Source organism: Cupressus sempervirens, chromosome 8 (assembly GCF_028749045.1).
Source record: "Cupressus sempervirens isolate cs-2001-9-10 chromosome 8, ASM2874904v1, whole genome shotgun sequence".
NCBI classification, from domain to species: Eukaryota; Viridiplantae; Streptophyta; class Pinopsida; order Cupressales; family Cupressaceae; genus Cupressus; species Cupressus sempervirens.
Window position 1 is genome coordinate 329,874,003 of NC_143125.1, and position 13,788 is coordinate 329,887,790.

Genomic DNA, 13,788 nt, shown 5'->3' on the forward strand with positions numbered 1-13,788 from the left:
CAAATTCGGCCTAGGTCCTGCTGCAGATTTGCACATTCGCAATAAAAATGGCAAAATTCATGTCACTTTCATCTGACAGAACTTAGGCAGGCTTCGAATCTACAGCAGACTTTTGGAAGAATATGACAAGGACCAGACTTTTGCAAGAACCGGCCCAGACTTTGGGCTTGCCTGGGAAGAATTTGGTAACATAGATTCACAAGTAGGCTCCAGTGAAAAGCAGCCAAATTTTGACAATATTATTGAAGTATATACACAATTGAGCCGCAAAACAAGTACCTTTAAAGAATCAAACAAGCGGGCTAAACAAAATGAAACATTAACCTCTAAACACGTGACCAGCCTTTATCAATTGATCTCCCTTCGAAAAAGGCCAATTAAGATACAGAATTTTGGAATCCCTCCCATTATTCACCTATAGCTGAGAATCTCTCTGTTCTCATAAATCTTGGAATATTCACACAAACAAGCAAAACTAAATGAAACATTGATCTCTTAAAAAGTACATGTGTGAGAACATTCCATATCTGGAACAGAAGGAACTCCAAGAGCTTCGGTTACATTTATGCCTTTTCTATTACCTATTCCTGTTAATGTGCTACCTATTCCTCATGTGCTGCATGAGATTAAGATGATCCAGTCCATCTATTTTGAAGAGTCCTGAGAATGGGAATAATTCCAATCAAAGCTAGCTGAAGTTGCTCTGAACTGCTTGTACGAATACTAATTTGCCCAGCACCTCGATTGTTCAAATTTGCACGAGCTGTCATGGTTGTGTTCCGTCCTACTGGAAATTGAGATTGTAGATTGCACCCAATAGCAAGATCTCCATGCCAGTCCATGACAGAAAGCCCCAAGGTAGAAAGCGACCGACCTATTGGGTAGTCCTTGTCTCGCAAAGTAGCTTCAACACTTCCTCCGTATGCTACATCTCCACGACCAGTAATGGCACCCCCATTTACAACCAGCTTAATCCTCTTGCCAATCATTAATATATCTTCAAGCTTCATACCAGTTGCTATGGCATTTCCCAACAAAGTAATAGCAAGACCTGCTGTGGTTTTATTGTGTTTAAAATTACTAAATCTAGTTTCACTTCGCAAGGTGTAGGACAGTTCCTTGCCAACACTTTGAATTTCCAATCCAGCCAAAGTAGATTTGTCCTCACCAAGCTTTAAAGATGTTGCACATTCCATTTGTACATTGCATTCCTTTTTGTCTTTTGTAGCTTGACCGGAGACTGAAACGGGAAACTTTTTGGCAATCACAAACATCTTTTCCACATTCACACCCTCGTATCCAATGTCATGGTCCCAACCATGGGTTTCCAGAACAGGTCGTACAAGCCATTGATTATATGAATCACTATCAAGATAGCGATACCTATGAGCAGGATTATCAGCATCAAAGGAGGGTGGCAAAGCCATATCTGGCATCGGCACAGGCACAGACTCTGGGCCAACATTCTCCTCCTCCTCCTCCATGTTACGAAGATTCTCAATTTTCTCCTTTGAAGCTGCTTTCATCTTCTTCAAAGCCCTCCGACGTGCCCTCTCTTCCTTCAACTGTTTCTTAATGAATAGTTTTTCCCTAAGCTCCAGTTCTTTATAATAAGCATCTTTCTCTTCTTTACTTAACTCATTGAGCTCAGCCTTTTTTAATGGTCTAAAGCTAGGAAGTTTATCATACTCAGATTGACCCTCTGCATCAGAAGTTTCTTCCAATTCGTCATCAGAAACATCCTCATCTCCGAGCTGTTCTTCTGGCAGCTTCAGCTGAGCTCTTGACTGTAGCAGAGAAGAAAGAAGATAAGGCAAAGGTGGAACCCTTGGGCGTGTGCCAAATGCCTTTCCTGTTGAGCTGTCTTGTAACTTCAGGAGTGCGTTTGCTTCAGCCAGGATCTTGGATGCAAAACAAAGTAACAATAATTGTGGCTTCCAAATCTGCCCATTTGGTAAAACTCTCTGCCCTGCCCTGTTGGTCCTGCAGGCAGAGTGATTTTCCACCAAAGATACAGGATTCATAAGTCGCATGTCTCCAGCAGCTTGTCGAATGGCCTGTTGCACCACATGGGATCGCTGAGCTACAAACATTTCATAGCTCAGAGGAGTCCCATTTGGTCCATCAGGTGGTGCAGACGCAGCATGAGTGAGGACTACAATTGCATTAAACCAGACAGTTGGGGCAAAAGTTTCAGTGATGGTGTGCAATAATGGCAAATCTCCATAGTCTCTAGTCTGCATATCTAAACGATCAAAATACAAAACAATATCAGGGGGTGTCTTTTTGATAAAATGCTTTACTGATCGCAGAACCTTCTCATTGTGATGCTGATCAGCAGAAGAAGCTAGAAGTCCAGGTGTATCAATTACTCTAATTTGAATTCCCTGGACTGTTCCTACGATCTCCTGAACCTTCTTTGTCCCTAACTGAAATGCATTTGTACCAGATTTCACCTCATCAAAAATTGAATTAATGGTTGCACTCTTACCAACTCCTGTCTTTCCAAGAACCATGATTGTACAAGTAAAATCAAGGCCTTCCTGCCCAGCTGCTTCTTCCTGCTCTGCAATCACACTTGCTCTGTCAAAACTGAAGGCTCCATTTCTTCTGGGATTTCGGCTTTGCCTCAACTGCTCAGCCAAACCAAGCCTGTACAAGACCTGTGCTACCACAACATTGTGTGGAGTTTGGCCTAATCTATGCGCAAGCCGCAAAAATTTCACCCTAATCATCTGAAGCTTCTCATGAGTTTCATTATTCTCATCTGACTCTTCACTGGGCTGCTCCTCCACAACCTGAGATGCACGAGCTGCTGAAGTGCCATTTGCTCTGGAGTGCTGCACTGCACGTGAGACGGGCTCTAACAATGGTACTGATGATCCTAGGCCTGCAGGTCGAACTGGAAGAGATAATCCAGAACTGCTTGAGGGCGCGCCATTGGATCCTGCTGTGCTAGCTATTTTTGCAGCCAAGGAAGGCATCGTATCATTCATTTCTTCATCTTCATCACTGTCATCCTCTGCCATCTCGTCATCTGAGTGGTCATTCTCAACTGTAATGAACCCTGAGTTATCATTGGTTTGTTCAATTGTCTTGCTCCTATTTGATTCAACAGCCAACACTGCATCTGGTACAGGCTTTTTTTCTCTCCCATTGGTACTACTAAATGTTTCATGAATCTCTGTTGTATAATCATCTTGTAATTGAATTGTGTCATCCTGCTTTCCATCTTCATCTGGGATTACCTTTTCTTCAATCTCCATAGGAATTGCTTCAACCTCTACCTGTTTCTCATCATTCATCAAAGAGAGTTCTGAGATCATGTCAATCTGCGAAGACATTTCATTGATCGGTAATTGTTTATCAGTCTTAATATGCCGTCTAGTGTTTTCTTCATTATCTTTAATTTGTTGTTCTTCAATAGGTTCTGCCTCACTCACATCTTTAATTTCCTGATTAGTTGAGCAGTTGTCCAATATCTCTGTTTTTTGAACAATGTCTATTATTTGCTCACCCTTATCAGACAATTTATCAAAGCTGTTAACTTCATACTGGCGTTCATCTTGAACTTCCTCTCTTGAGTCAGACAATTTATCTGCATCCCACTGTATAACTTCAGAATTTGCTTCCTCACCATTTCCATTTGCTATTAAATCCATATTCTCTAGATGGTTCTCCCCAAATTCTTCAACTTCCCTATCTCCTCCTCCAAAATTAGGCTCCTCGTTGATTGCAATCTCTTCTATCTCCCTTGTCCATTCTGATATTGTTCCTTCTTTACTTGTATCCATCAACATTGTTGCTGCCTCCACTCCCACAGTAGAAAGAAACTGATCAGTAGCTGCAGGCGTCTGAGGGGCATTAGACAGATGAGAGAATGACTTTGGTACAATACACTTGGCAATAATTCCTTGCATGTGTGGTTCAGAATTCTCTTCTTGGTATTTGCCATCTTCTGAAGATTTGTTCTCTTCTTCTGGCAACGTTTCACTTACTTGGATGCCTTCCACTGTATCGTGGTTTACATTTTGGTATTTGCCATCTTCTGATGACTGTTTCTCTTCTTCTGGCAACATTTCACTCACTTGGATTCCTCTCACTGTATCCTGTTTTGCATTTTCACTGCCATCATTTTCCCTCGTTAACAGAGGTTCATCTTCTGATACAGCTTCCACGTCAATCCCTTTGGACTTGTGCATGGATTCAGTCTTAGCCGATTCAAATGATCCTTCCTTTCCTTCAGAAAGATCTACGACCCCTCCATCTTTTTTTCTAGCCTCCAATTCATAATGACTTGTTTCTTGCTGATTATCTACTGGTGGTTCAGATGATTCTTCACATTTATTCTCCATCTCTTTCATGTCCTCAGTTCTCTTCTCATTTACTGGTTCCACTCTATCCTCAACCACCGACATGGTTGAAAAGTTGTTCTTTTTTTACACAACTTTAATATTGTTATAACTACTGATACGCAACAGATCTATCCCTCTGTGTATTTCATTGCCAAGATAAGTACATTCAAGGACAGAAGTGCCTATGTAATACACTTCTTGAAAAAAAGAACTGAAAACTCCCAAATACAGGAGCTCCTCTCTGACTGCGCGCAAAAAAACTGCCAACAAACACATCTTCTCTTAAGTAAATTCTAAAAGGCTATTAAATGAGATGCCATGCCTGATTCTTCATAAGAAAATTGCAGGGCCAACTAGCAATGTCAAAGTAATATAACTAGTTTAGAGCAACTACAGAACCATAAAAAATTATTTAAATTCCAATCCTAATGCATCTCAATACAATATCAAATTTAACAAAGTGATATAATACCTCTGGCAAATTACTGACTAAAACCATGCGCTCAAATAGCTGAAGAAAACTATGACTTTATCAAATTTGTCAGGGATAAAGTACATAAGACAAGTAGTAAAATTAGCAGTGTCTGAACTGAACAAAATCCCCCAAACAAATTGGATATCTCAACATCTCGAACATATGCCCAAAGAGAAAGTGCAGCAAACAATAGAGAGCGAGTAGAATTCTACGACAACGCAGTTGAATCCAGAACACCTATTATATATGGTCATCTTGAGACCAACTAGTAAACATAAATAACTCGAAGCAGCTTGTATGGCATCCATAACAGTTTATCTTCGCCTTAAAGACCTTACAATATACTGAGAAAAAATTGAAAGCCTCATTCATAATAGAAACAAACAATGAAAAGGCCCTTCAACAACAATTTACAAGCTACACCCAAAGAACAGATTGCCCAGGATCTAAAACTCTAAAAGAAAAATGAAGACCTGCATTTCCCAGTTCAGACTTTCAATAAAATAGGTATCCAACTGTAGGGAAAATAGACTCAAACCTCAATGAAGAAGAGGCATCGATCAAGAATTATCCTTCAATCCACCAACGAAAAACATCCAAGAAGAAAACAGCATTGCTCAACATACAAATTCGAACCTTGGGGCACTCCAGATGAAATGTAAATCCATAAGGATTTTTTTAAGTTTAAAAAAAAATAACCGAATTCAAAACCCCCATAAACAAAAGAACAGATCCAAAATCTGCTAAGTAATTAACAACTCCGACCAAAAAACCCAAAATAATCTCCGTAAAACAACAACACTTGCGATCAAGTACACATGATTTCATCATACAAGCTCCAATGATCCATAATTAAATTAGGATTTTTTAATTTACATATTAGATCGTGTAATTGCAGACTGATAAACTACCAAAATAATCCTCTGAAATGAATAAGTAGAACACTTGATAGAGAACTTCAAACGACAAGATTCGAACATGACTGTTTCTAATAAATTCAAAGGAGCCGAAACAAGTATACTACAGTGCCTAGGAACCTAACGAAAAAAATCCAAACAATACACGCTTCCACCCACCCGACTGAAACAGATGCCCTAAAATTTATGTTTTCCAATATTGATAATACTGCAACTTTAACGCTAGAAAAATGACAACTTCACTAGGAATTATAAAAGACAAATCGAGGAAGAAAAACAGAGGAAACATACCGAGCAAATCTGTGAAATGTGCAATGCTCACCGGAGTTATGAAAACTGGTCTAATTAGCTCCCCGTGTTTTGAGTATGGGATTTAACAAAATCTGAATTGTGCTCTATGATTTTGTGCTCACAAGCCCAACAGATAAGGACTCCAAGGCCGTTGATTTCAATCCCCGTGATCGGACGGGCGAGGTCGATTTGTTGGTAGTCAAATTTTGGTTTGTGCTCGGGAATATTACTATTTGTATTCTCATGACAGGCGTGTGTACATCTTGGGAGAACAAGCAAAGCCCAAGCACCTTACCTAACATTGAAGGAGGCCCTTCCAATATACATGAAAAAAGGCCTTACCTAACATTGAAGGAGGCCCTTCCAATATACATGAAAAAAGGGAGGGGATCTTGCTCTCTCAATCAGAGTCACTTTCACTTTGATAGGTGAATAACTTGCCAAGAGGATGCCTTGCCATTACCTTCATACACATTATCTCTCAAAACCGTAAACCGTGTCTTGAACAAGGAAGACCTTAATTAACACATATTAGTTAACAAATAATAATCCTTTACATAAAAGGGAGATTGGTTTGAAAATGTGTAATATTAACATTTAAATTCGTAGATTGTTTTTCTTGGAAGTGTTCTTGTGGTTGTAGGGGTTGTTTGTTTTAGTGAGGTGATTGTTGATAAGTTTCAAGAGCTTGTTCCAGTCCTGATTTGGTTTTAGTTAAGATTTATTATGGCTTTGAAGTTGTATCCACCTATGTTGCTCTTTCTTTGGTCTTTTTTCTCAAGTCTCCTTCAAAGATGGAGAAATCTCCTATGAAGGTGGAAACCTTCTCTATGAGAAAGATTGAGGATTTGTATCTTCGTCAACTTGTTGTCTTCCATGTTTATCCCATTGAGGTGGATGGTTCTCTTCTTGAGTCTCTTATTGAGATAGAGAATGTTGGGGTGGAAGAGCTGGTGTATTGCTCTATAAGCAAGGTTATAGGCCATGATGAGGAAACGTTGGTTGATGAAAGTCAAAGAGGTCAATAAACCTAGAGACTAAATAGAGCGAGTTACCAAGTGAAGTCTAAGTCAGCAAACAGAGTGAGCACTAAGCATAGTAGTAATTGAGCAGTGTATGGAGACCGAGCACAGAGAGTACCAGTTTTATATATATATATATATATATATATATATATATACAAAGTGACGCATAATGCATGCAAATGTTTGTAATTGCACATAATTTTATGTGTTTGATTCCTACCAAGCTAGGAAACAATTTACATGGATTGAGACAAAGATAAGGTAAGATTTATTGGAAATAAAACATGACTTTATGGATCCCTAAGCATAAGTATTGACCAATGAAAATAATTCAAGGAATATTGTTAAGAGTGAATGAATGAGGATCGTTGATCTAATTGATCAAGCATTCCAGAAGTTTCCAAACCCTAATTAGGTTACATATGGTGGAAGCCAAAGGTTTCTACATAAAGAGGGATCAAGAACAAATTATATATTGATGAGAGATGAAGTTATGCTAAGAGAAAGTTATGTTGGAAATATAAGAGGAGTAATTGTGATTCAGTTACCACAAAAATAAATCCCAAATCTCTTAGATATTAATACAAATCAAAACTAAACTTTATTGAAACTGAAAATACTATTGTAACTCGGTTAGCACTGAATCACTTGGCAAACACTAAGAATTACTGTCACTCGACAAGTACTAAAATATCAACTATAAGTCGGTAATTACTGAACATGCAGATCTTAAGATATTAAGTGCGATTAACTTTAATTAACTTAGTTGTATACACATAAAAGAAATAGCATGAACACAAGTGGCACCAAGATTTGACGTGGAAACCCAAACTAGGAAAAATCATCAATTGCAACTAGTTACTATTTTTTCACTCTTCAGAAGTGAGCCCTATTAAGAGCCAACCCTGTTAAAGGTTACAAAACACACTATTAGGTGTGACCCTGTTAGAGGATTTAATCACCCTATTAGGAGTGACCTTGTTAGAGGTCTTCAAACACTACAATCTAGAAATGCCACCTTGTTAGAGGGTTTGGCAAATAGTCGTTAAGCTAACTCTGTTAAGAGATTTGATACACTAGTACAATTCTTAGAGAGTAACAATGATATGACCTGATTGTTGATGCAATTGTATTGTTGATTTCAGATCTTTGTTCTGGCTTGTATACTTGATCGTCCTTGATAAGATAAAAATTTGCAGCTTGGTGAACTTGTGATACTTTGATATCCTTCCAATTCACTTCTTTGGTTTATCTTTTCAATCCCGTGCTTCTCATATTCAATCCCACAACTTGAACTTATACTTATATCTTTTACCTTGTCAAGTCGACTTGAATACACTTATAAATATTCAATGTTCATCTCTTAAGTTGGCTAGACTTAACAAATAAATTCATTAAACTAAATATGTTGATTTAAGAAAATCCTTTGTTAGTTGACCCAGCTCGGTAGACACTAACTCTGCAATGATTTTTTTGTGTTAACCAAGTGAACTCAGTTAACACTACAACTTTGTAAACTTCCTTTGGTAATCGAGTGAGCTTGGTTAACACTGAACTTCTATGAACTTCTCTGGTGCCTGAGTGAACTTGGTAGATACTATCTTCTGAACTTGGTTTACTCTGGAATGCTCAACAGACACTGGAATCTATCTTCATCGCCCGAGTGAGATCGATAGACACTGACTTGTAAAGATATGACATTTGGTGTAACATCAAAGACAATATATAATTGCTCAATTTTTTTCAAGAAGTTATGTTAAGAGAATGACAATTTGAATACATTATAGTAACACAGAGCTATCAAGAAGAGATTAAGGGAAAATTGGTTGGAATCTGTCACAGGAAGGTGATATCAATGCAGAGTATATTGAATCTGAATCAAGAAAAGTAAGTTGCAAATTATTAGATCATTTACTATTACTTTCTTACCATTGTAGTGTAATTTCTCCTAACAAAATGAACTCAACAGTCTTTATGTAAAATCTCTTAACCAAGTGGACACTTGAAGAGTGTTCTTAAATCCTCTAAAAAGGTGAACTTCAATAGGTTCTATTCTATTACTCCTAATAAAGTAATTCACTAGAAGTGACATCTTTGTATTCCCTAACAAGCATCCTTTTTACTGTAGTGGTGAACGATTTGTGGGTGTCATCCTCACCACAAATTTTCCTTTAATGAAGGGTTTTTACGTGATCAAATCTTTGTATCATATGTGCTAATGTGTTGATGAATACATGTGATGTGTTTATTGTTACAATTATTAGATTTATTTAATATTATTCAACAAATGTTAACATGAATATGTATGCAAACAAACTTTAGTAATCAATAGGTAAAAAGAGTACCCATGGATAAAAGTTTTAAGAGATACTGATTCACCTCCCTTCTCAGCATCTCACCTTCAATCCCACAACTTGACCTTATACTTATATATTTTCCCTTCTCAAGTCGGCTTGAGTACACTTACAAATATTGAATGTTCATCTATTAAGTCGGCTAGACTTAACAAATAAATTCATTAAACTAAATATGTTGATTTAAGAAAATCCTTTGTTAGCTAACCCAACTCGGTAGACACTAACTCTGAAATGATTTTCTTGTGTTAACCAAGTGAACTCAATTAACACTACAACTTTGTAAACTTCCTTTGGTAACCGAGTGAGCTTGGTTAACACTGAACTTCTACGAACTTCTCTTTGGTGCCCAAGTGAACTCGGTAGACACTATCTTATGAACTTGGTTTACTCTAGAATGCTTGATAGACACTGGAAATTATCTTCATCACCCAAGTGAGATCGACATAAATTGACTTGTAAAGATATGACATTTTGTCTAACATCAAAGACAATATATAATTTCTCAATTGTTTTCAAGAAGTTATGCTAAGAGAATGACAATTTGATTATATTACAGTAAAACAAAGCTATCAAGAAGAGATTAAGGGAAAATTGGTTGAAATCTGTCACAGGAAGGTGATATCAATGCAGAGTATATTAGATCCGAATCAGGAAAAGTAAGTTGCAAATCATCAGATCATTTACTATTACTTTCTTACCGTTGTAGTATAATTTCTCCTAATAGAATGAACTTAATAGTCTTTATGTAAAATCTCTTAACCAAGTGGACACTTGAAGAGTGTTCCTAAATCCTCTAAAAAGTTGAACTTCAACATGTTCTATTGTATTACTCCTAATAGGGTAATTCACCAGAAGTGACATCTTTGTATTCTCTAACAAGCATCCTTTTTACTGCAATAGTGAAGGATTTGTGGGTGTCATCCTCACCACAATTTTTCCTCTAATGAAGGGTTTTTGTGTGATCAAATCTTTGTATCATATGTGCTAATGTGTTGATGATTACATGTGATGTGTTTATTGTTACAATTATTAGATTTATTTAATATTATTCAACAAACATTAACATGAATATGTATGCAAACAAACTTCAGTAATCAAGAGGTAAAAAGAGTACCCATGGATAAAACTTTAAAGAGATATCGATTCACCTTCCTTCTCAGCATCTCACCTTTTCCCAAAATTTTCAACATCATTGTGTAATTAAATCATCACTTTTGCTTCTCATTGTCACATCATCAACTTGTCCAAAAAACTTATCAGCTATGCCAACATGTACAAGGATGCACAACATGGTTTGAGAAAAAATCTACAACATAAACATGTGTGATGAACTCCAATTTTATTTTTCAAAACCCTTATCAAATATATAGACTTGCATAGAGAATTTTTTACTTGATAATATGAAGCAAGGAATATCTATGAAAGGAAAATTTAGACAATCATTGAGGTCTACAAATAAGCTTAAGTGAAGTCTAAAAACTTTATCCACCAAATCAATTGAAAAACCATATCTAGAAGCGATAGTAGAATGAAGCTTCCTGAGTAAAATTCCAATGTGTAAATGAACATACGAAAGAGTGAAAATAAATTAGTGCTTCATACCTCAGTATATGGAAATGCAAAAGGTTTTGTGCCTTATTTAATTGTCTTTTCAATTCCAAAAATAATGTATACACAAGTTCTTTTTAACCTCATGTTAAGTTAATTTGTACGAAATTTATAATTATTTAATATTTATTCCATATTATTGAAAACAATGTAACTTACTTATAAATAACTTATTATATATTTTATATTTATTAAGCAATGGTATTTGTTATTTAATATATATTAAATATATTATAAGACAATAATATACAATATGTGTAGTACAAATGTTTTTTTGAGATTTTGAATAATAATTAATTATTCACACTATAAAATAACTAATTATTAAAATGTTTTTTATATATCCAAAAATTGAGGGGAGCTTGAGTTGCTTGAGTTCTTGTTAACATAAAAGTGTATTTGAGGGGAGATTTTGCATGATGATGATGCTTTCATTTTTGAACTTGGAGTTCATTCATTTTTTGAGGCAAAATAGAGTTAGAATTTTCAGTGCATGGGGTATATATATATATATATATATATATATATATATATATATATATTTAAGAAGACAAAGTTAATTTTATAGTTATTGGAGGCGATTTTCATTTTCTCACACATGCGTATATGTTAGAGGAGGGGTTTTGTTTTCTCTCAAATACAAAAGCTATTTAGAGGGGATTTTTTAGTCTTGGAGTAGTTCTTGTGCAATTTGAGGCTAGTTTGAGTTAATTATCAATCCAAAGCCCTTTTTGGATCAACTATCTTGGAGTTATTGTCAATCAAGTTCTTGATTCTATGAGTTATTTTTCTTGCATATGAAGTCACGAGCATTTGCATTTTTTGAGGCAACTATGATGTAATTTGGTGTAGTTCCACATTAGTTTGAGATTACACATCAATTATATTAGGGTCTAGGAGAGTTTTTAGGAAGTCAACTACATATTTCTAGTAGTTTGACCTGTCTCCTCTCTTTTTTTTCATCTTCTATCAAACCCTTTGAACTTTGATGTCTATATAACATTTTTTACCTCATTTTTGGGGGTTTGACATTTTGTCATAATTTTGCACGTTGCAAATTGTGATAGACTATTTGGGCATGTAGATTGTAGCAGATTTCCTCATTATTCATATGCAAAGGTTGATTCCTTCTGTATTGTTTTTTTTGTGTTCAACATTTGTTTGTGAGTTATTTGATCAAATACTGTGTTTTAAACCTTTATTCATGTAATATCCTTATAAATATTACATGTGGATTCTATATCCCATGGTTCCGATTTATGATTGTGGTTTATATTTTGATGATTGAATCTAATAAAATATCAGTGTTTTCCTCTTTAAACATTAGAATACCAAAGCCTTTTGTAGAAACATTTTTGTAGGTCTTGTCTAATAGAGTTATGATTTTGTGGTGTTCTTCTATGAATAATTTTGTGAAGTTATAGTTGCAAGTTTGTGAACTACTTTGGTGCATCACCTTTTAGTTTTAGATTTAGTTCCACAAGCATATCCTTCTATCCCTTTTCCCATATGGTTTTATTTTAGGTGAGTACTAAGAGGAACCAACCTTTCAATCCTAAAGGTTCATTCTTTTCATAGGTTTTCTCACATCCTAAGAGTGTTTCCATATTCCAACAAGATAGCTAGACACCAAATTTTGCTATAGGTGCAATCCTGATTGACAACAATAATAATATAGGTGTAACTATAACCAAACATCAATAAATTATAACATATTCAAAACCATCATCGTATACCTCATGACATATAATAGCATACACATCAACAATCCCTGACACACTTAGCATGCTTCTATGTTATGACCCCTATTAGCGACTTCCTTGATTTTCACTAAAAAAGCTCGATTAGGGTTTAGATGACATTTGTTTCATAATAATATAATTCAAACTCCCTATCATCATCATATTTAAAAATAATCAGTATCTTATAATACATACTAAGTCTCAATTCCTTAACCCTCTCCTAATCACCAACTCTAAGGTAGATGGTAGAATTACTTCTTCTGTAGTACATAAATAATAAACTTGAGGCCCCTTCACAGTTCTTACTTGTATCAAGACTCCTTTGCCCCAGAGTGATCGAATTACTCCCTCCCCTATAGAAACTCCCTATCTTCTTGGTTGTGTTAATGAGTGATTAGAGAATTGACTTATTATACACTATTATGTTTATATCCCAAATATATGTTAGATTTAGTGGTTTTGAATTGGCATCCAAGTTCATAATGCATTTAGAAATTAACATATTTAAGTCTGAATTCCCTTCTTCTCTCCTAAACTCAATCTTAGGGAGAGTACAGATTTACTTTTCATAAGGTGCTTGACACCATGGCATTCTCTGGATTTACTCCTCCTTTGCCTACAAAATACCATCTATCAACCCTTGGGATTATAGTGAGAGAATAAGGGACTAGGATATATGCTACGACTCATGTATTATGAATATAAATGTAGACATGACCAAATTGATTTTTACCTTTGAATATACGTGTATATAATCATAATCTTAGTTGTCCTGATAACAATATCATAATTTGACTTGTTATGGAAAATATCTCCTGCTTATCAATTGACAAGCTTAAGGGATTTCTAATGAATGGTTCATAAGGCACAATATTTGGTGAAGTTTTTTCAAACATGGTTGCAAGAAAAGGGGGTTCAACCATGGAGGAAACTTCATAGCCACACACACTTAAGCTAGAGTAGTATTGGGATGGGTGACCTCCCGAAAAATCCTGGTGTTTCACCTATATGAGCATCA

General features: G+C 35.8%; 1 protein-coding gene across 1 annotated transcript; it reads right to left on the minus strand.

Moving 5' to 3' along the window:
• Window positions 1-319: 319 nt before the first annotated feature.
• LOC149542694 (translocase of chloroplast 101, chloroplastic-like) lies at window positions 320-6,171 on the minus strand. Its single transcript, XM_089797573.1, has 2 exons — window positions 6,039-6,171; window positions 320-4,615 (listed from the first exon to the last, which is right to left on the minus strand). Exon 2 carries the CDS (start codon window positions 4,416-4,418, stop codon window positions 627-629), a length of 3,792 nt encoding a protein of 1,263 aa, XP_089653699.1. The 5' UTR covers window positions 4,419-4,615; window positions 6,039-6,171; the 3' UTR covers window positions 320-626.
• Between the last annotated feature and the right edge of the window lie 7,617 nt (window positions 6,172-13,788).

Coding starts and splice junctions, on each gene's coding strand:
- LOC149542694 (XM_089797573.1), bottom strand. CDS start 4,418: ATGTCGGTGGTTGAGGATAGAGTGGAACCAGTAAATGAGAAGAGAACT.